Raw genomic sequence first — 24,232 nt, forward strand, 5'->3', positions numbered from 1 at the left:
AGAGCTCTTGGTTTCTTTGTACATTGCATAAGGTTTGTGGTTTGGTGAGTAATTTCCATTTGTTGTCTGCAAATATGCTCTCTATGAGCTACTCTACTTCCCACGTTCTTTTATAGCATCCTGGAATGTTATCTTTCTTCTACTTCCACCTCCTCTGATATGTGGATCAAACGCTGCTGGGAATCGGCCCCATGGCCGGAAAACTCATCAATCAGCCGACACAATGCACACGTGTGGAGCAAGCACGCACGCACGCACACAAATGCATACAGAAAAGAGTGGGAAAGAAAAAAAGAGGGAGAGCAACCTTCGCTTTCACACGTGCTATAAATACAGTGTGTATACAGATCCAAGACTATAACTTTCTGGCTAATGCTGATGCTGACATAAAGGACAAACCGGAATTAGCTGGAAGTTGGAATGTGGGCTTACTTGACAGCACGGAGTTAAGATTTAAGAGAACAACAGCCATCGGTGGGGCACGAGTACAAGAAGTGCCCCAGTGTGTTTGCTCCTATATTAAGAAATATACTTTTATTAGTGATGCTAACAAACACACCCAGGAAGTGAGAAAGTCGTTGGAGGAAACCACAGATTTAAATAAAAGTGACTCAAAACAAAAAGCCACCGAAACAGAAAGGTTACTGAATGCCTCTTTTAGCTCTCTCAGTGTCACAGTGTCATCATCACTACAGCCTTTCAGTCTCTTCTCTAGTCTCATTTAGCTACTTGCTGGTGCTTCTTCAACATTTACAGGCGGATTATTGACTGAGGTTTTTTTATGTTGTAGAACGAAACTGGAAAATGTCTAAAACACGTTAACCACAGATCTTATTTCAAGCATCTAACCAAAAAACCCACGTAAAAACAAAAACACCGACTTTGAAGCAAGAGAACAGGAAGTGGCGCTCTGTGCTCACCATTCTCTCGTCTCTGTATTGCCAGTTGGTCAAAAGACATGTAAACATCCCTACCAAAGCTAGCCAGTATCTGACCAGGGTCCAACGGTGGCTGAGAGGAACGTCATGGACCAAGTTGAGGGCTGATAATGGATAACTACAGACCCTCCCTCATTGCTGTGTCATACCAAAGAGGGGTATGAGTCTCACATCTTTAAACCACAAGTTCAGATAATTCCACAAATCACATAACATTTTCTGAGTTAACTTAATCTGTTGTTAGCATAAACAGTTACATATATTTTGGCTAACTGGACCAATAAACCTAAACCTAGCTAAAAGTAAAGAGCAGTTTATTTTATTTTCAGCAAGTAACATCAACCATTTCAGATACCAAACACACAACACAAATGAAAACTGTATTCATGCCCACACACATACACACACAGAGGAAAGAGAAGAAGAAGAAAGAGAGGAAAATGATGGTTCAGATGGTTAACAAACAAATGTGCAGTTCAAGGTTGACACAAAGAACTCGGATGTGTTGAAGGACGTGGACGGACACAGAAACACGGGAGACAAATGGACACTTGCGTACACACACACAACTACTGAAGCAGCTCTTTGCCTCTGCTACAGAGAGTATCCAGCGCACCTGTTCTTGATCCACTGCTGCCATTCCTTCCCACAGGCAAAGTCATCCTTTCAACCCCCTCAGAAACTAATGCATATATAACTACAGAACTACAGACAAACTGCAGTTGCTACAACTAGCCTCCTTAATGTGTGCATGTTTGTATGGCTGTGTGTGCGTGTGTGCATGCACAGGATCCCTCATTATTATGCATGCACAAAAAAAAACAGCGTCTAGATCACATGGACTACATCTACTGCAAATTTAACCAAGAAACACACTGTCTAATGCACAAAGAACAGTGCACCTCACATATTCACTCTCATCCTCAAACACTGTGAGACAATGGTCACTGTTGCATTATGTAATGTGTCACCTGTCACTTCACCCAGAGGACACTACAACAGGACCTTCTCTTTGACTCGCACTAGAAGCTACTGCTGGAGGAGCCTGGATCAAAGGTGTGTATCCCTGTCTTCAGTGTGTGTGTGTGTGTGTGTGTGTCTGAAAACACTGAATATATGTGGGTGTATGTTAGAGAATGCAATACTATTGGAAGATGTACTGTAGAGACAAGGGCACTAACTCAAAGCTGTGTTTGTGGGAGAGTTTGAGGGAGGGAAAGACACAGATAAAGACTTAGTGAGAAGAAAATGGGAGAAAGAGAGTGTATGTAGGTCCACGAACACTAAGTTACAGAGGTGTGTGTGTGTGTGTGTGTGTGTGTGTGTGCGTGCGTGCGTTTCGGGGGACGTGCGTGGCAACATTCGGCAGGCAGAAAGACAGGAAGCACTGCTGTGGGGAGCAGGAACAGCGGTGCTGATCAAAGCCCAGGCGGGTGACACTATGGGCGGAGTGCCATTGTTTATTCACCAGCCACCTCTCCCTTTTGGCAGGGCGAGGTGAGCATGTGTGCTTGTGTATGTGTGTGTGTGTAGTCAGAGTTTGAGACAGAAAGAGTTCGAAAGATACAGAGTTGGGAAGATAGGCTCTGAGAGAGGGTAGAGACAAGCCGTGTGTATGTGTGTGAATGTGTGTGTGTGTGTCTTTGTACCTTTTTTCTTGGCAAGCTAATGTGGGCTTCAGTTCTGTCAGATTTGGCAGCTGCACATTTCAGGCAAGTGTACATGCACACTCATAAATACGGTCTGACACACACATGAACACACAGACCAAAAAGAAAAGAAAAGAAAAGACACTACCTGCAAACACGGCCACATAGACACACATCATGTGGTCAAATAATCCAGATAACCTCACTATTAAACACATTTACCTCTAACCCTATGCATCAGAAATGGAAAAATCCACACAAATATGCAGACACTTAATAACAAAACCACAAGAAGAGAAGCGGTTGACATCAGGAAGTGAATAATCCTCTAAACAAACCACTAGCTATGTGTCACGGTGGACCAGTGGCCAATATCAACTATATCAATGCTATAAATAGACAGGACGCATGAAAACAAACAGAGAGCATTGTATAGCTTTCACCTTGCACAGTCCTTTGACACCAGCCAGGTTCCAGTGCACTCAAAGAGACTTGCCAACTGTTATGAGATAATTGGCACTCTAAAATTAACTGGATTAGGAATGGTGAGTCACCACCATAGACTGTATATAATAGATGGCTTCTGGCCTGAAAAGTGAAGTCAACAACATAAATCTGTATTTCTCCTTTTGGCCATAAGCGGGCGACTCCAATGGTTGCAAAAGAAGTCTCATGAATTAATTGATATATAAATAAATAGTCTCCATATAAGTCTTAATAATTAATTTTGCAGATTAGCGTTAAAAAAAGACCTATAAAATCTGGCATGTTTTATGGTGGCCCGACATCGCGATTAGTAGGATGCCACTGTATGGGTGTACGGTGTTCAAAGGCCAATATACCGAGCAGAAGGCTTCCACATGGGGCTTCACGGTGCCAAACTCCCTCCTTAAATTTCAGTCTAGAGTTATTTACCACATTTTAATATGACTACACTGTATATGGGATATTACTCATAAAAAATGACATTAGGGAGAAAGGTGAAGGTACCATTTATGACACTCGAGCTTTCTAATGAATGCGCTTCTGTTTATTCTGCTCATTTGATTTGCATATTTTGCAAAAATTGAGTTTGAGCCAAAAAAGAAAATATTAAATAAAACAACAAGCTAAAAGTAGGTTCAGTTCAGCAGATTTAGAGGCTGAGTCTGCTCATTATCCTGGACCAGGGCACCGTCTGCAACTGTTTGCAACACACACTTCAACATTTAACCTATTTGCGACTCAAGCAAAAATGTGCCTGGGAAAGCAAAGCTAAGCGCCCCGTCTGCAACAACATGGCAAGCAGACAGACACTAAAGCTCGCCCTATGTACGTACGCACACACATAGCACGCTCCCACGCACACACCGCACGGATACACTACTCCACCTAAACGTCATGTGTACGAAAAAAGGAAGATAATGAGCATACTTAACTGTACTGCCGCTGTTCTAAAAAAAGGGTTTATGAGATACAAAGGTCTCTGCAGTTAACACCCACATTTAAGAAGTCCAAGTACAGTAGAGCCACAGAGGGAGCTAAATTCAGGCTAGAAACGGCAGAATGGGGCTGGCGAGGAAAAGAAAAAAGAAAAAGGGACATCTGATCTGGTGCAGCATGCATTCAGAACAACTGTTTTGGGATTATCCCAATTCAAATGCACGGCTAACTTTGATGTTATTTTCTTCCCCTCCCATTGTCTGAAACCCCTCGCTCTCTTCATAATCCGAGCCCTTTGAAGTGAGCAGCGTGGAAACAATGTCAGCAGGCGACACACTCCCTCCGATGGCCCACTGACAGCTCTCCACCATCTCTTTCTTTTTTTTCTCCCCTGCTCTTTCCTCCTTTCGTCTCAATCCTCACACGTCCTCCGTCGTTTCCCTTTCTTCTCCTTCACTGTATGGGATCTCAACCTTCTCTTTCAAGATCACAACAAATCTTTGTTTTACGTCTTTACTTTCTCTCAGTTTATTTGATGTTTGTCTAATCTTACTTTCCTCTCCCCCGTTCACTTCTCCCCCTCACGTCTGGCCTTTAATAAGCAATTCAACCATTAATTAGAGCCTCGTTAGCAGGTGGTTAATACACGGGGATCATAATAATGAGCGCACAGATAATGGAAACAGAAAGCTGCCGTCTCCTCCAAACAGAGATGCTAAGGCCCGTGTCTTGTAAAACCGCACACAACGGGGAAGTCGGCACGTGCGTGTTACTGTGTCATGTTGCACTTAGATTACAACAAAAGCACGATGTGATCTACAAGTGTTGCATGCTACAGTGCGACACAGACAGTAACCAATTCCTTAATCAACATGTCACCATGTATGTGAGCGTTTGGCCAGTAATTGAATCACATAAGAATTCTTCTACAGTTCTGATGTTTAATTTAGACACTGAGCGAACAATGTGGAAATGTATCCAATGTCGCAAATTTTTTTTTTTTTTAAATCAAACACCTTTTAAGACTGAAATGATTTCCACAGCAGACCAACCAGCCATCAATTTTTGCAATGCTTCCTGATTTATCTCTGCCAGAAGTGAATGTCTTTATGATGCAAGCCAGATCTTAGTCTGTTTGACTTATAGGAGTGGTGCTGTCTTACTGAGACTCACTGAATACTTAAGGTTTTGATATGCGTCTGCATCCGCAAGTCTGCTAGGGTCTGAATGATTGAAATTTCATCATTAGACGATGAGCAGAAGAGTCCATGTTGATAAAAACTCTTTGTGATGGAGAGGACTTGCCCACAGAGACTCAGTTACAATGCAGTAACTGTCCATGTGCCCTTCAGAGGAAGCATAACGGGAAGTACTACTCGGGTGTCCCTGTGCCTGTGTGCAAGAGTATACTATAAGGCTTTAATGAACAGAGTTAACTGTACGGTAGCTGATAATATGCTAGCAGCAGACCTCTACTGACGTCATATTTTTTGTTTTGCTAATGCCAGCTCTTTATCAATCCCCTTTGGGGTTGCAAAGAAGCGCATCTGGCGCAATAGTCTACCAAAGCAAGCATGTGGAGCTACCTGTTGTGGTGACCCCTTGTGGCAGGAGAGGAGCTGAAAGTCACTTTTTGAATGTCAGCACTTTACCAATTTCACACAGGCCTCAACAGCTAAAACATTTTCCTGCACGTCTCTTTTCCTGCCAGTTCTCGCCATATGTCCTTACACTTGCCCCATGATGACATGAAACATTGGTAGTGGTGCTGAACTTGTTGTAGGGTCGAAAGCATGATTCACAGACACTGTCACCCAGCACAGTGAATGATGAACTTTCCCTGAATGTGATTTGAAAGTTTCTTTTTCATTCAAATGTTGCAGCTACAAATTCCAGGGACGTAAACTCGTGTAACGCTTGCTAATTTGGAGTTGTATGGCGATGCCAGTGATGTTCTTTGGAGTCAGCACTTAATACACTGGATGACATTTTAATATTATTATCATTACTGCTGATATTAGGCACTTCCACAGGTCTCTTTGCTGTTTTATCATTAAGTCCTAACTAATCTAGTACACGGCTGAGATTGTATAAAGTTATGAATAACACCTGCAATTATATTTCAATAACTGATGTTACCAATTAGACATTTTAATACATAAAGCCCTGATATTTTGTAAAGTATAATTGGAATTCGTCCAAACGGGGCTGCATGGCGTCAATGCGTTAGCGCGGTAAGCTTGTTAAAGCGTTAGCGCCGTCCAGTCCCTCGCTAACGGAGATTTGCCACATTAATGCGGTTATGGTGTTAACGTCATTTTGACAAGATTAATGCTGACAGCACTAGTAATTTAATAAATAATCCAGCAGTAAGAAGTCGCTCATTCAGGTGTCACCTGTTTGTAAAATTTAAATAGTTTTATTTAAAAAAAGGTACTTTTAAAAGTTCTTTTTAAGGATCAGTGGAAACATTTCAGTAAGCAAGACTCAAGACGGTATCAAATTCATTTGAATAAATGTCGAGTGTCAGTGAATGTTGAGTTGTTAGGTCAGTTTCTACTGTACTTCTTAATGCTGTTGCATTAAAAAAAAAACTTCCTGAAGTTTTATTGTATCATTGTATCATAAGAATGAGTGTAAGGGAAGTAAAGATATATCAGTCCAGACAGAAACTAAACAGGGCTTTGCTGATGTATCTGGACTCAAAGGACTACAACGAGCCTTTACCGTTAATCACATATGGATAAAAATGACAACACAATAATTGAGTGTGGGGGCCGGACTAGTAATTTCATAGAAAACAGGTTGCTTTTGTGCACGTCTGAGCGAGGAGGGCCTGGGATTCCAGGGCCTGGAAGGAGAAGAGCTCTGAAGAGAGGCTCACGGACCTGCCTCTTTACTATATGAGACAGCTCCAGCCACAAACAGACAAGGTTGTGTTTGGAAATATGTCCTGATCCCAGACACAACAAGTCTTTTTAAAGTGAGCCACACCCAGTCAACTGCTACTTCAACTGTACTCCATTCAGCTTCTGGGAAGAAGAGGAATACAAGAAGCCGATTCCTTAAAAGAAATCCACATGGATCAGGGAAAAGGATTAACACATCTCTCTTTTTTTTTATTAATATAAAACATTACATTTTTTACAGAAGCAAAAGAGAAAAAAAAAGAGTAAAATGTTAAAAGAAATGTGCCAAAGTGTAAAGTTTAACAGTAAAAGGGATTGTCAGGAATGATAAAGAGGGGCTATGACTTAAGACGTTGGGTGAAACAGAGAGATTTATAAGATTCAGCCAGACACAGAGCACACGAGCCACTTAAAGTCACTATGGAGTTTGCAGCGAGCCATAAAAATGACAGAGCACATGCATACAAACAGGCAGTGCGCTTTAACTAAAGAAAAGCGTCCCGTGTCTACTCTATAAAAGTGAAATCCAGACGAGGCTTTTTTAGAGCACGACGTTTACTGACATACCCCCAGTTCTGCTGGTGTAAAGATACTTTAGATATACCAAACACTGCAAAGACCACTGAGAAGAGGAACTGTGTGACTGCTGGGACTTTATCATCCTCTCTTAATAATGCATTATCAGGGATTGTAACATCTAGTCCTTTTACTGAATCAGAATGAACTATTAAAGTGGCTGGCACTTTGGACAGAAGCTCCTGTATTTTTTGTTAGTGGTAACCTCCATCATAGTTAATAGTGTATTTACATTTACTGACATAAAAAGTAAGTTCAGGTTTTTGTGAGGGTTTGGTTACTCAAAACGCTTCTCCTGCCAAGCATCCGTCCTGAGAAAACATTCCCAGATTGGTTGGTGAGCGGTCGCTTGCTGTTACTAAGTGAAACAGGTCTCAAAGAAATATACAAGAACGTCCTTGCCTGGTTGCCTATTGATTGTGTTGAAGACACCAACTTGTTTGCAAACACTTGCAAACTGCTTGTCGAAGCTGTAGTGAAACTGTGAACAGTGAGGCCCAAACTTCCAGAAACTACCCACCAACTAACTGAGGAACACACATTTTTCCTTAGCAACCAGAGGCTGACAACCTGTCTCTAGGACTTGTGACAAAAGTGTAATATGTGTTATAGCAGCTAAAAATGTAACTGAAAACAATAATATTGACTATAAATTCAGGTCTGTTAGTGAACTAATTATAGTTTAGAAATTTTAGGAAATATGTATTTTATAAAATTCCTTCCATTTTTTCTACTGCTTACTTGCCTCGCTTCTGTCAGTCTGCCCCAGGGCAGCTGTGGCTACAACTGTAGCTTGCCTCCACCAGTGTGTGAATGTGAGAGTGAATGAATAGTGGAATTGTACAGCGCTTTGAGGGCCCCGAAAAGCGCTATATAAATGCAATCCATTATTATTATTACTGTTCCCAACCTGGCTAAGAGACAGAATCTCTCCAGTGTGCCCTGGGTCAGGACTGGGATCTCCTCCCAGTTGAGCATGTCCAAAGCACCACGTTCAGGAGGCATCTGAGTCACATGTCCAAACCACCACAACTGGCTCCTATCAGTGCAGACAAAAATTGGCACTACCCTGAGCACCTCTGGGTGACTGAGATCCTTACCATATCTCTAAGTCTTGGCCTAGACACCCTTTAGAGAAGGATGATTTCTGCTGTCTGTATCTAAAACCGTATTCTTTCAGTCCTTTGCCAGAGCTTCATACCCTTAGCCACAGGTGAGGGGAGGAATTTTAAATCGATTGGCTTTACCTCAGCTTTCTCTTTTCCACAGACAGTAAAAGTGTCTGTATCACTGCAGATGTTGCACCAATCTGCTTGTCAATTTCCTGTTCCACTGTCTAATCTTAAGCAAGTCTATAAGACACTTGAACTCAACTCATTCCCAACTCAAAGTGGGCAATCCACTCGTTTCTATTTGAGAACCTTGGCATTGATTATTGAGGTGGTAATTCTCATGCAAACCACTTCCTACTCTCTCATTTTTTAAAATTATAACGCTCATTCGATTAAGTAACATGAAAGCAGTGTTTCTCAAGCTCTTTCGTCTCTATACAACAATACGGGGACTCATCATATCTGGTGTGTTCAAATTTAAACTTCCAACCCTAACAACTGTCACAAGACAGAGTCGGAACACTGCAGTATACCACTGAAAGCTTTAATAATACAGAGTACTGCTGGACCACACACCTAATAAATGGACACAAATGATTAAAGCTGCTTATAATGAGACCTGTAGAGAAGGGGCATGTGCCACCTTGCATACTTGGATCATAGAATGTGAAGAAATACCTGTTGCTCAGTGCTGAGTGATGTAATTATTAAAGTGTGTGGTTTCCAACACTGACCTTGTGGGTCTGATCGGCACGGTGGGTTACTGTCTTTCTTTCCTCTTCCCAGCGAGCACTGGCCTCTTTTAGCTGCTTCTCCATTGCTGTCTGCAGACGTATCGCCTCCTCCTTTGAATCACATACAGACGTCTGTAGCTCCGCAATTAGCTGTGGGCAAGAAAAGTCAGGTTTTTGACTGATCCTCAAGTGTGTGCAGGACTGACAGAAACTTAAGAGAAGTGGCAGTGACTAAATAAGATCATAACTTGGCTTGCTTGCACTTGGGAACCATTTTTTTTCCTAGTGCAAAGTTAACTTGGAAGTTCTATGTATTTCTATGCTTATGTTTGAAACAAGCGGCATAGTAAAGCGATCAAAGAGAGAAAAGCCTGTTGCCAGAAGCAAAATGCAAAATACGTTCGCTTAACAAAATGCTGTTCTGATTCGTTTCATTTCACTGGGCTTGCAAAAAAAGACTAGTATCAGATGGAAAATGCATTTTGCATTTGCCATGGCTTGGGAAGGCAGTAACAATCACCTTGAAAGACCGCTTTTCCCAGAGTCTCGTGTCTTCTTTTTTGTTTTTTGAGACGAGACAGAAGACACAAAGAAGAGAGAGAGAAAGCGCAAGAGTGAGTAAGAAGAGGGAGTTAAAAAGAAATAGACAGGAAGGAAAAAACAACTTCCTTTTTGAAGAGCGGAGTGACTTTGTGTTGGTGAACTTGCGGTGCACACCAAGATGAAAAGGAAGTGTCTTGGCTTTGAAAACCTCCAGTCAAAATTAACATTCTATTTAAGCCACTGTCAGAGAAAGGCAGAGGAAAGATGAGAGAGTAAGAAAAAAAGAGAGAGAAAGAGAGAGGGAAGGGAGAAAGAGAAAGAGGTGAGGAGGAGGAAGGAGGGTATTGCTGCTGCTTTGGGCTAGACAGATAATTGTTTACCATGTTCAAACCCTGGAGGACTAGCCCCGCTGGAATCTGCACATTGTGTGGGAGTATGGGAGCTAAAGCGGCGCGGGTCGACCACAGACAGAAAGAGACGGCAAGGGCGAAGGGGGGTGGAGGGGTGCTAGGGAGATTAGGCTTATTTAGTCAGTGGGACAGCCACATGAAAGCAAAAAATGACACATCATTATGTGAACATCATTTCTGGTCATAATAATTATTTTGCAATATGGATTCCCTGCATTTGCTGGTCTTCAGCCCCGGGGCAGTGGCGGCACTCCAAACTAGTAAACTCAGCTGTCTGTCTTGTTACTCCTGTATATATATATTTATATACACACACACACACACACACACACACGCACACACGCACGCACGCACGCACGCACACGCCATAGCACCTTTTTCACTCTCTGATAGGCAGCCAGGCCTTTTTAAGTCTATAATTGGTCTGGTGAGACTTGCCTATTTTCCCAGCCTGCTAGCATCTCTGTTTAGGGCTAAAGGAAGGCTTGCCTCCTCATGAACCTGAAGTATGGAAAAAAAGAAAGGAGGACAGAAACGAGTCTGTTTACCCACCTGTTTACAAACAGGTGGGTAAACAGGCTACCAGAGGAGAAAGGCTGCTCTGTAATGATACATGAGAAGAACACAAACACTTGTAAGTGCGAAAACTTGGTGGCTGATGCTTAATTTGAGTTGCCCATTTCCTTTGATAATGATTCCAGTGATTTGACCCCGCCAGCAAAAAAACAGTGTAAACGATAGAACATTTCACTTATTGCCTCTTTGTTTGGTAACATTTCTGCCATAACTGCAGGCGTTCTCCAACAAAGTGTAGCTGTGTTAGCCCCATAAAGCCTGAAATATGAAACAATTGCCACAAAATTCTTAAATTTCATATCTGACTTTTAATTTTGCGACATTTTCTTAAAAAGTTGCTTAAAAATGCATGGTGTTATTTATTCATCACGCTGATGATGTAAAAGTCTCAGAACCTCCCAAAAAACTATACCAAATATGACATACTTGTTGTTAAGTTACAGCTTTTAGGCACCAAGTATGTTTTTGGAAAAGAAAAAAAAAAATCACGAAATTTAGAATTTTTCCAATGTATAAACAAACCAAAAGCATTTTTTTTAAGGGGGGGGGGGGGGGGGGGGGAACGCAGTGTGAAAAAATAAAGTCAGCATGAAAAGATGATGAGCTGGTCCGGATGTTTCTAAACAAGAAAAGGAAGACACAGAGATTCTGGGCCGGAGCAGTGTCTAGCTGTCTGTCTGAGGTTAAATACTATTATTTTTCTATTTGTATATTCAGTACTGTGTTTTGAGCTACGAGTGCACTTGTTGCCAAACGCATTGGTCTGATTGGTCAGAACTGTTTATTCAGAAAAATCAAGCTTGGTCCAACGAAATAAATTCTGCAATTTAATCAAGTGAAATCACGAGATCTGTGTGTGTGAACAGCTGCATTAAGAATAGGTGAGTGCAAAAAATATTTTCAATGCACATAATATTTGCATGAATTTGTGTCTTCAGTCTGCGCAACCTCCCAACCCTCCAGCTTAGGCTTGAAAAGATGAACAAACAACTAAACTTATGTAAAAATGTCCACCAAAGTGGAGATAATGTATAGTGCTACTTTTGGCCAAAAGACATATCAGCATAAACACCTCATACTAACTGTCAAACACATGTGAAGGGGTGATGATTTGGGCTTGTTTGGCAGTCACAGGACCTGGGCACCTTGAATACACTTGAGTCAAATGTGAGAGTCCGAACTTCTACCTGATTCATATACTTGAAATGTGACGGGACCTTAAGAGAGCTGTGCATAAATGAATGCCTACAAACCTCAATGAAATGAAGCAACACGGTCAAGAGGAGTGGGTAAAAATTCTTCCACAAAGATGTGAGAGGCCGAAAAAGCCGTGCTGTTAAAGTTATTGCTGGTAAAGGTGGTGAGGCAGCTGAACAAACCTGATGAATGTAAGTCTTTCAACTTACCGGCTGACATTTGACTGGTGCAGCTTCGAGAGCAAATATTAATTATTATCCAAGGCTAGAAAAGATAAGGAGAATAATTGTGTGCAAATTTGAAGCCTGATAAAATGTTCTGACTTTTCAAACTGGAATGAAAAAGGGGCTGCAGAGAGTTGTGTGAAAAGCTTTTCTTTTCGCATGACCGTATTTGCCAGCTAGATATTAATTGGCCAGCAAGTTCACAAAGAAACTTCAGAGCTTTTTTTCTTTTTCCTAGAAACCAGTTGTCTCCTGCATTACTGGAAATGAATATGCTGAGAGTTGTGAAAGAGAGCAAAAGCTCTACTAACAATCAATACAGAAAAGAACCCAAAGTTTAAACAGTGCTGACACATTTCGATTTTGTTTTGATGTGAAAATGTCTCCAAAGGAATAAACCCTGCAGCTGGTCAGTAAATTCCTAAAAGGTCACAGAAAAGCACAGTAAAAGAAAGAAAGAAAGAAAGAAAGAAAGAAAGAAAGAAAGAAAGAAACAACCCCCCAACATTGTGTATAATAAATGAAATAATTTTACATATTAATTTCAACCTGTCCTGAACCGTGCCGCCCAGAGAACATTCCCTCCACCTCCCACCTACTTGCGGTCAGGGATAAAGTAATGATCTATCAGCACCAAGACTACCACCCACTGTAACCTGACCATTAAGTGGGCCCTGTTTAGTTCACAGGTCACCCAGGAGGACCACTCGCAGCTAGGCGCTTAACACACAGGGACTGGGTAGAAGACACTAATTAGGAGAGCTGTGTATGTATGTGTGTGTGTGCGTGCCTGATTGAAAGAACCAGAGCACAGAGACAAAAGCAGGGAGATAATATACAGAAGAATAGGATCTGCACTTCTGTGCGTATGTTTGTGTGTGTGAATGCAAAGAAACATACATATCAGGCCCCCTAGGATAATGCATGGCATGGTATGTTTTTAATTGGGCTATTAGCTATGCAGCTGAGCTCTAGAGCGATGCTCCCTGTCAGACACTGAGGGGTTAACAACTGGGGTTAGCCTTTGAGGTTCAAAGACCTCTTGTTTACATTTGACTGAGTTGCTCCAAGGGGTGGGTGGGGGGGGGAGGGGAGGGGAAAGCCGCCTTGGTTCCACCTTTACCTTTTAAAACAAAGTCGCCCAAGCCCACAACAAATGCTCAGAAATACTCACGCATATTAACATGTTTGCACAGAACCCACTCCTTTAGCATAACCTTTATGTAACCGCTCGCATCAACAGCGGTGTTGAGTTCTGCGCTCTGGGACCATCTTCTAATGTCAGCGAGTGTTGTTTGTTAAACTTATGCCAGCTCTGTGTCCCCAAACCAGAGGATTAATCACTTGTTGCTCGTCTGCGGCGGCCCTGCACCCTCCAAAGCGGGCAGAGGCTAAACTTTCGCACAGCACCCAACTCCTTTTGAAGTTGAGCATTGTGTAACCTAATAAGCTACCGTTTTTCCTCACAACATCTGCTTGTCAACCCCGCTTTCAACTCGGAGCCTCTGCCAACCAACCCGAAATGGGGGAGATTTAAAGAGGAGAAGAAAGAAAGAAAGAAAAACAACAACCTTCTCCTCCCCCTCGTCACCCTCCCCCCCAGCCTTTTTGAATCTCCTCTTTGGGTAACGAGGTGCAATTACGGCCAAATGATTGTAATATTTTAGCCTGCTACATAATCAAGAAGAAACCACTTTTCTTTTTGTAATGTAAACACTACTTAGGGTGTTTTTGGATCTTTGAACTGGTGAGGTGAAAGCTGCCAGAACTTTCTGAGACGTCGTGCTGAATGGCAACGTGTGTCCGAGGAAGTTATATCTGTTTGGACAGAAGAATTAACTCGATTTCATGTGGCCTAAGGACACAAGAAGTAATGTTAAACACATTTCCTGGATTTGAAGTGTAGCCAGGTGATGGACAGACAGGTATGGTATATGAAAAGGACTTTCACCGATATGTTTTCAAGATGTTTCGCCGGCTTAACAGTTTGCTCGGGCTGTGTAGCTCCCATGAGAGAGCCGTAGTACACTTGGGGGCCGCGGCAGCATCACACAAAGAGCTGGACTGCTTGTGTTTTTGCAACTCTTTTTCTTTTTTCTCCCCCTTTTCTAAATCCTGGTGATTGTCCTGTGGGAGGAAAAATCTCTTAAGAGAGTGCCAAGATATTTTATACCCGGGGAATTGTGGCCACTGGGGGGCAGCTGAACAAACTTAAAAGACACAATTGATATATTAATGTTTGGCAAAAGCTTCCTGGATTCGTGTCTGATCACCACATGAATGTAAGTGTAGTGGTTGCACTCATTCCAGCCCTTTCAACTCATGTGTCGGTGTTTGATTGGTGCAGCTTTCAGAGAGCAAATATTAATTCTAATCTAAGGCTAGCAAAGATAAGGAGAAGAATTGTGTGTAAATTTGAAGCCTGATAAAAATGCTCTGACTTTGGACACAGGGATGAAAGAGGGGCTGATAAAAGTCAGATAGCAAAGCTTTACAAATTTCACTCTAATATGAACTTTCGTGCTCTGGCACTGACACGAATGTTCTGCGTGCACTCTCTCGTACATTTGCGCCCGTGCACATGTGCTTAAGAGAAAAGGCCATGGCAGCTTGCAGTGTGTGTGTGTGTGTGTGTGTGTCACCACCTTTCCCCCATCAGTACATTTTGTCTGTTCCATCACATAGTCGAGTAGAAAAACAAGAATATGAAATGAAAGGGCAGAAGTGAAAACTGATTACCTGGGCAGATTTGGCAAGCTTCTGACTGTACTCCCTCTCAATCTGCTTCAGCCTGCTGTTGGTCTGCAAGGAGAAGAAGGGAGAGGAGAGTGTGAGAAAGAGATATGCAGACGGGCAGGTTGAGGGACACAAAGAGAGACAGGGTAGTGAAATTCAATCTTCCGTTAGGAAGTGCACAGAGACACATTACCCTCCCAACCTAACCATCCTCTCACACACACACACACTTTTGTGCTGACCTCTGCCTCTTGGCAGTGTGTCCCTGTTGAGCACGCCTGCGGCCCCTTGGCTCCGCGCCACTCCCAGCGCTCATGTGTGCCAGCAGGTAGCGATGGGCACAGTGCACAGTGGGCACCACTCCCCTTTGATCCCCTGCCAACAATTCATCACTTAACAAGACGAGGGGCTACGATGAGGGGTGGGGGAATTAAAATGTTGCTGCCAATTAGCTATAGGGTAAGAAAAAAAAAAGCGAGGGAGACATTTGAGAGAAGCTGGGAAACTAAACAGGGCGGAGACAGAATAGAAGTGAATGGCGATTGTTGCTGGAAGTTTAGTGAGCGTTGCTCGTCTCTTTTGTTTTCCGTTGTTTCTCTATGGGAAGCTAGCCAGCTGGAAGCAAAGGCTGTGTGTTTCTAATGCGAGATCTTTCTCCTTTCAGCTAGCTGTGTTGTGCTGCCAGAGTTTGAATAAGAGGCTGAACTGTGGAGTGAGATAATTAGGTGTGAAGTGCTGGAATTCTACAGGGACATCAGTAGCGGCCTGTATGGACGTGGATGTGGTCCATACAAGTACTAAGGAAACACTAAGGGTTGAATTAATGGGGGACAGAGGTCATTATGTGAAGGCCAGGCAAAGCTTTTCAGTGGACGAGGATTAAACTTAAGTCTCACATTCTGCTGTAAAACTACAGAAATCAGCATTTATATGCTATATATTATTTAGACGCTTCAGTTGCTATGCCACTAAAAAAGGGGCCACAGTTTAATATATTTCTTCTTCTAAATTCCTGAAAAACACACAACTGTAAACCATCAGCCATGCAGAGATGTATTCAGAAAGTTATTCTAAACTGTAGTAAACATGATTCTCTCTCTTTTGCGCACACAAACACTTACTTGACTCTCCTGACAGCCACTGACAGACAGACAACTCATGAACAAACACTGCTCCGCTGAACACTCCCACTCACAGCCATCAACACCTGAGCTGCGTTTGGACTCCGCACCCCTTCCAAACACTTCCTGACAAACACGGCCGTCCGCTCTGAACGGACACACCTGTCACCACGGAAACACAGAGCCATCACCAAGGATACAAGCCCTGTCTTCCTGCGCCAGGACTCTTTGAGTGGCGGCCCGCTTGTCCCCAGGGGCCCTAAAGCAGCTGATGAGAGCGCGGAGGACAAAGGAGGGCGTAGGAAAGACGAGAGAATGAACTGTCTGTGCGAAAGGGAAACAAATGGAGTTCTTTTTTTACATTTTCTGTCTCAGCTCTGCTCCATATTGTGAGTGACTCTGTTATAATAACGAATATTTGTGTATTGTTCGTGTTCTATATTTAGAAAAATTTAAAAAAAAGATGAAAGAAGAGTCTTAAATGTATCTATTTCTCCATTTACACATAATCGTCTCTACAGTTAATTTAGGTGATGTTTATACTGCACAATGTGAGACTGTAGGTTCACATGTACATGGGTTTAAATTTACAGTGTGTAAAATTTTCACAGCTAGACCAAGATTCAAGTTGACGTCAGTAGACTGCAAAGTGCAGTAAACTGAGTTGTGTTTTCTTGCCCCTCGAACATGTTTTCAACAGCCAAGAGATCAAAAACATTAAATTTAAACTGCACCCCATAATGGCCCCAGCTGGCTGGAATGTTTCTATTACTGCTTGGAGGCGATCCAGATTCAGTCCACTGTTTACCTCAGCTGTCAATGCTGGATGAGTAGTGTCCACCTTTATTTACTCAGGAGGAAGCCGGGAATCTTTGTCAAAGGACTGTAATATAATTTGATGAGTCCGTGAAACTCACTTCTGACCCACGACAGTCACACTGAGGTGAGTTGTTGAAGATATCCTGAACTACTGGTAAGCGCTGCTATTAGCCTCTGTTAGCTGCTGCTAACTGCCTTTAGTGAAACTTTCTTTGAAGTGGACTCAGACACTTGGCGAATAAACTCTCATATGAATCTAATTAAACTGTTTATCAGAAGGAAAAAACTGAAACTGGTTAGCACTATTGCCTCAGCAAGAAGGTCCTCAGCAGGTTTTCCCTGTTTGTGTAGGTTCTCTCCAGGTACTTGGGTTTCATCCAACAGGTCAAAGATATGGGAGAGTGGGGTGAAGGTAACAGGTGATTTTAAATTGTCAATAGGTGTGAATGTGAGTGTGAATGGTTGTCTGTCTGTCATTGTTAGACCTGTGACAGACTGGCTACCTGTCCAGGATATATCCCACCTTTCACCCTATGACAACTAGGATAGGCTCCAGCCCCCCGGCGACCCTGATAAGGACAAGTGGAAAAGAATAAATAGATGGATAAGAAAGACAAGTGAGATTTTTAGGACACTCAAGTCTAACATTAGCTGGTATGATGTTAGCTTGTAACCAGCTGTTGTGGTTTAGCTATTTCTTGTCAAGCGGAGACGGAGTGTCACATGTCTAATCTGCTGACAACAAGGAGTTGTGACAACACTGGGAATAAATAAGCATGTTTATGGACATTTTTGCCCTGACTTTATATTATGAGATAAGGCTTGAGATGCAAAGGAAGAGTATGACATTTTACACAGATGCCAGTGGTGCTGTCTCTTTCCTTCGTGGTTTTGGTGAAGATGACCCCTCCCCCGATGAGAAAACATAGATATGATCCTTTATAACTTCAGCCTGAAAATGCAGGTGTCTCTACATAAAATGCGATCAGTTGGAAGGGAGCTGTCCTACCTGGTCACTGTATTCAAATATAGTAAGGGAACATGGCAGCCTTCACAAACCAATGCCAACCAACTCCCATTTATTTTTAATACATTAATTATAAGTTTGAGAATGAATAAATTTCTGGAAGATCTAATTACACACTATATATCCTTATTTTCCATTAAATGACCTCAAATTACTGACTGTACCTTTAGCATGTGGTCATACTGACACACAAACAGGCTCAGATTTTTTATAAAATCACAAAGAGCTTGCTACTAACTTATTCCTTTTACCTGAAGTCACTCGGGGGATTTCAGCAGGAAGTATTATAAAAAAGTATTTAAAAAAAACTTCAAACATTATAAACCTCTACCATCTAAACACACATAAAAATGGACAGAAGTAGAAGAAAATATGGATAGTACACGCAGTGAAAAATACCCCATTTGGACTGTGACAAATACAAAGGGAAAACAGTGCTAAATTAAAAGCCCATCCATATGTGTGTGTCTGTGTGAGTGTGTAAGAACTTTCAAAGAGAGTACCTGCGCCCTGCCAAAGGCATTTTTGCGCTGAAGGCACTTTGAGGCTGTATCAGGCTCTTCAATCGCCTCTTAATCCTAGCGGTGTGGAGTGCAGCTGCTTTGAAGTGTGTTCGTCTTTGTGTGTGTGTGTGCGTGCGCAGATACCAGTGTGTGCTAAAGAAAGTGGAAGTAGATCTGAAGGTAAGGCATGCACCGCTTACCAGGACTTAATTAATAATCTGCAATGGGAAGCAGGCCAAACACACACATAGACACGGGCACACATGGATACATGGGCACACTTAAAAAGGATGGGGACATGAGTGGCACAAAGAAAGCGAGGGGGGGGGGGGGACTTTCTCAAACAGGATGCATGAAGGCCAAACACACATCCAGAGTTTGATCTGTTGCTGGAAATGAGATTTGCTCAAGGTGTGCAATCCCTTTGTTCACAACAGACGGCTGTATTCTTCCTAAAGGAGGAAGCAGCTAAGGTAAACATTTCTTAGTGTAATCAATGTAGTCACTGCATGGTAATGTTTGTGTCACAGTTTTCAGCAGTAGAAAACACATCAAATGTTCAAACTTTACTAAATTAACGAATAACGAATTTCATACATGCAAAGCATTTCAAAAAGAAGTTGGGATGTGTTTCATCACCTCTCCTTATAACAAAAATCTCAAAGTGCTTGAACTAAGGAAATCAAAAGCAAAATGGTATCCCATTCCCACAAGTACCTTTTACCTAGACTGTACCGAAGCCAATTTAACACCTGTACTTTCCTTTTTTTTCTTTGAAGCTTTGTTTTTGTGCAGAATGCAGTTTGGTATTGTTTTACTGAAATAAACAATGTCCACACTGAAAAAAAGCTACTGTGGATGACTGCGTAGCTTCTCCCCCCAAAAAAGGAAAAAGCATATTGTTGGAATATATTCCATGAACTGGAGCCTATCCTAGTTGTCAGGGGTAAGAGGCGGGGTACAAATTGGATAGGTCACAGTCTATCGTGGGGCCAACACAGCCAGACAATCATGCTCATTCACAGTCAAGTAATTTAGAATCAACCTAACCTGCGTGTAATTGGACTGTGGGAGGAAACTGGGGTACCTGGAGAGACTCTAAACAGGTACAAGGAAGACAAGCAATCTCGCTCTCTGCGACCTTCTTGCTGTGAGGCAACAGCCCTAACCACTGCACCTCTGTGCACACTACATATTATAACCCTGATGCCTTTCCCAAATATCCATCTAATGCTAATCATTATGCATTGCCAACGTCTAAACTCTTAGCACTGACAACAAGCAAGGAGCTCCATCTCACTAGAAAGAAAGTTTTCCAATTTTTGATTCTTCAGACCTCAGGAAAGTTTTCTGCTTTGCTACTATGCATGTTTGTTTTCTTTTGCATTTGTGCCACATTGTACTTATGGCAGCAAAGACAAACTATGTTCAGTTATTTTTATATGAGTTCCTGAGTCCATGCAATGATTTATTTCTTTTTTGTTTTGCAGTACCGCCTGAGGACCAGATGGTCACAGACAGCCAATATTGGTTTTCAGCCTTGTCCCTTGTGTACAGAGATTTCTCCAGATTCCCTCAATCTTTTAATTACACAATGCACCATAGATGATGAAATTCCCAAATTCTTTGCAATATGTTGCCCAAACAGTCTTTCACAGAGAGGGGTAAACCACTCCCTATCTTTACTTCTAAAAGACTCAGCCACTCTGGGATGTTCTTTTAGCACTCAGTCATGTTACTGACTAACTTGATCCACTGCGAGACATTTCCCACTTTGTTTTTAAGCACGATGTGACTTTTCCAACTTTGTTTTTGCAAAGAATTGCTGTCAACAAGTTCTAACTGAGCATATATTTCAAAGAACTAGAACATTCCTTAGTTTCACCACTTAATTAAAAATGGGGTTTAAATATCTTGCAAATCATTGCATTTGTTTTTATTTACATTTAAAACAGCAATCCCAACTTCTCCGAAAACAAGGTTTTATTTCCAAAATCTCTTCCATCTTGGACAGGATATTGCTTCCATATGGCATTTTTCTGCGATGTGTTTCCAATCATCTCACATTGCTAAAGAGCAATTATGGTTTTCAGCATCGTCCTAAAGCTGAACTCTGACAAAAGGCACAAAACTAAAGTCAATACTAGGATGATATCACAAGACACATCGAAAGGACACAGTGCGGACTCCAATCCGAAAAGTGGTTAGGTAAAAAGCCGGGACGTTACAGTGAGTTACAACATGTTCTCTTAATGGCTGTTGGTGGTTCAACCCTGCATACAACAAGTTGTGTACGACATGCTGGGGAGCAGATTTGTGGGGGTTCGTTTGTTGAAGGAAAGAAAGCGATTTCAAAGAGAAGCTTTTCTCCATTGCTCCACAAAGCCTTCAGTTTTAGTGGCAGCAGTATTTGTAAGCATTCAAAACGATTCTCTGTTCACCGCGCATGACTCTCATAACAATTTGAGTTCAATCTGCTAGTGAGGGAGAGCTGGGAGATGTTATTTGCTCGTTTGTCTGTAATCATTGCTGTCTTGCTGCGCTCGCCTGTGTATCTGCGTGTGCGAGAGAGAGTTGCTGCTGTAATGACAAGAGGCTTTATTTCCATTTCACAGTTTGCCATCACTGCCTGTCAGTAGTGATTCTCTTCATCCCTGCTGCTAACTGTCAGTGCCGCTTCATACACAGCACAGAAATAATGCATCACGGGCACGCACAGGCAGATAAACATACATCAAATACGCAGACACACGCAACATCCCAAATGTTCAGTGATTACACACTCCACCAGCTGGATCTTTATAACAGAAAACCAATTATATCCTTTTGCCATCAGTGTGAAAGGGATTAAAATCTAACCTACATCTTAAGGCTGGGATAAAAAAAAAAAGAAGTTTGAGGATTTAAACGCTTCGAATGCTGAATCAGATGCTGAAAGTGTCTCAGTCATGCTTTCTGTGCCCAGATTTGTGCGTTAACTGTTCACAGGCATTGGTCTTAACTTGAGTTGACAGTCAAGCTGTGACTTAACACAAGAACACGCAGAATCGTCTCAGTTATTCACTGAAATCTCGCAGAGTCGCAATGAAATTCGGTTTAGACTTCTCTGTGTAGGTACATCTCTATTTATGTCTTCAGTGTATTTTGGATTGATGTTACTGATGTTAAGGTGCAGCATGATTTTCAGTTGAACTGAGAGATTTTCCCCTTCGCTACACACACACACACAACTAAAAAACAACAACATAGTGGTGTCCCACTTAAAACTCCACTTCAAACCAAAGTGTAATCTATAGCGTGCAACAAGATGGGAGCTGCCTGACGCCATGTTTTAATGCGATTGGAAAAAAGTGTGTCGCTTCCCTCCCTCCTCTTGGATGACTTCAAAAAGTGAGCGAGGGAGCTGTGTGATGTTTTTTTTTTGGGATGGCAGAGCTTTTACTTTGACTCTTTCATCTGCTGGGTGACTCACTTGCTCGCTCTCTCCCTCCCTCTCCGCCGCCGGGCCCAATGGTGCACTGAGGAAACGAGGAGCTCGCAGAGATCCGGGCATGCGCGCACGGAGCTGTGATGCCAACATATACCAATGGAAGGCAAATCCAAATTTAGCCAATAATCTGCACAAAACATCTTAAACTTTACCCTCCACCCCTCCCCATAAAATCAGACCCCTTGCCTTGCCCCTCCAATCTCTTTGTCTCCCGGTTAGTCTGTCAGTGTGAGGTGAATGTGGGCCCTGTTTGATCATCCCCCAGCCACTGTTTTTCTCCTCCTCGCCTAATCCATGACCGACTGAATAATATGATTTGGTATATCTCCAAATGGCAGAGGACCAACCTAATAAGTCAGCAACGACAGGAGGCAAGAGAGAAGAACGAGACGTAGCTATGACAAATACAATGACAACAACCTTGTACCACCATCTTCCGGCTGAGAGAGAGAACAGTAAGCTCTCTGGAGGTCAGGATCAGAGCTAGAAAGAATGAATGGCTTCACGTGGATAAAATATGAACGAATGTATTAAAAACCAACCAAACAAACAAAAAATTAAACAGCTATCACATCTTTCTGAGTCGCGACGTGGAAGCTGAGACTTGTCTATAGTTTTAGCACCAAAAGACTGTGTTCTCCAAAGAAATGAGACATTTATGGACCAGTTTATGGCTGATAAACACTCATAATAATGATGATAACAAATGCAGTCCTCTAAAACACCACCGGTGGAATATTTCTGTGGCTCACTGTCACGTTAAGATATGCTTCACGCTTGCAAAAATTATAAATCTTTTACCTCAACTGCTATTCTGTTTGAGCAGATTTCTTTTCTCACGTTTTATGCAGTAAGCTGCTAATTTCCTACAGGCACGCAGAAAACGGGCACGTAAAGATTTACACAAACATTTTAAATAAAGTGTCAGGGGTAGACAGAAAGCCAAAAAAAAAGTCTGCCAATTGGAGTTGTAAATTCTCTGAAAATTAGGAAAATCAGCCGTGTGCTTGTTTTGTACTAAAAGCATCTTGGGTGGTCTGATCACAAGTGCACGGCTCTAAATATGGATGGGAATGCAACACAGTGAAGGCACATCAGGATCCAAACAGTCAAACCACATTCGGTCAGGGGTGCATGCGTCCACACATGGAAAGTTGTGTGAAAGCAGATGCGCGCACGGCCACATAAAAGTCTGCACAGTCAGCGTAGTGCACAGCACAACAAACAAAACTTATATACACATGAATTCCTTGGTGCAAACAAATTTTTAAAAAGGTTTTCAAAGTTTGTAGCCAAGCTGAAGCACCCAAGGTCTGCAGAAACCCTGTTCTCCAGATGTAATACTGAAAACAAAAGAAAAACCTCATTTTAAAGGGATTGCAGCAATTTTCTACAAATTAAAATGAAATGTGAGTGTAGATCTGTATACGCTCTCTTAAGACTTGAAAGTATATGAAAATCATTCCAGCTAAAATGATTTCTAAAGGGAAAGATTTGGAAAATCAGGGATCAGATATCAATAATGTGTCGAACTATTTAGTTCAGTTCTGTGTTATTCTATCTTTATATCACCAAATAATAGCAGGAGCTAGCAGGTGAGCTAACATAGAGGTCAACAAGTAGCTCTGCTATACCACCAGCTTTTCATTATATGTGTGCAAAACTGTAACACCTAACAGCAAATCGTGGTCAAATCAGTTGTCATGACTGAAAAATACCGGCAGCGGCCAGTGCTAAAAATCAGCCTCACAGCAGACACACCTTTGGTATCAATTTTAAAATCCTACATCGCCTTGCTGTTAAGTTATCGCATTCACAAGATTTTCAGAAAACCTGAAAACTAGTCCAATATTTTTAGTAGATGCACTTATGTTATTAATTTCAAACTCCTCAAGTTATCTCATTCTCAAATTTGGGTGTCCATGTCATTGGCCTGCCTGTTTGCCCAGCAGAGTGACAATAATACCCCATCAGCCTTTTATGTCCGAGGGGTAAAAAACACAGTCACTACTGCTTTGAGAGGAAACGACTCTAATGCAAATAAATTCACAGCACCTGATAAATAGCGCCATTACACTTTTACATTTATTATTGTATTCACTTTAGTTCACAAAAAAAGTTCAGTAAATTAATATTCTTTGATGTTTTTGGACAATTTATGTTACGAAATTAGGAGATCAATGTTCAAGGCTGAGCCTGATGTTGCCTTACGTGTAAAACAATGATTCCCAGTCACCTTCTCAGAC

At 42.0% G+C, this 24,232-nt stretch overlaps 1 protein-coding gene and 1 long non-coding RNA gene across 8 annotated transcripts in view; one reads left to right on the plus strand and one right to left on the minus strand.

Moving 5' to 3' along the window:
* Positions 1-24,232, minus strand: part of cep112 (centrosomal protein 112) — a 123,922-nt gene that overhangs the window by 20,791 nt on the left and 78,899 nt on the right. For all 7 annotated transcript variants that reach the window (XM_085454153.1, XM_085454152.1, XM_085454149.1 and 4 more), the window contains 2 exons: positions 15,030-15,092; positions 9,341-9,490 (listed from right to left, as the gene is read on the minus strand). In XM_085454153.1, coding sequence (XP_085310279.1) covers positions 9,341-9,490; positions 15,030-15,092 — 213 coding nt within the window. The remainder of the gene's footprint in view (positions 1-9,340; positions 9,491-15,029; positions 15,093-24,232) is intronic.
* LOC146711330 (uncharacterized) lies at positions 16,101-20,389 on the plus strand. Its single transcript, XR_014920142.1, has 3 exons — positions 16,101-16,536; positions 17,003-17,090; positions 19,987-20,389. It is a non-coding gene; the product is annotated as an uncharacterized LOC146711330 (long non-coding RNA).

This window comes from Copadichromis virginalis, linkage group LG4 (genome assembly GCF_057382275.1).
Source record: "Copadichromis virginalis isolate Kocher_CV1m ecotype Utaka linkage group LG4, C_Virginalis_male_GT1.1, whole genome shotgun sequence".
NCBI classification, from domain to species: Eukaryota; Metazoa; Chordata; class Actinopteri; order Cichliformes; family Cichlidae; genus Copadichromis; species Copadichromis virginalis.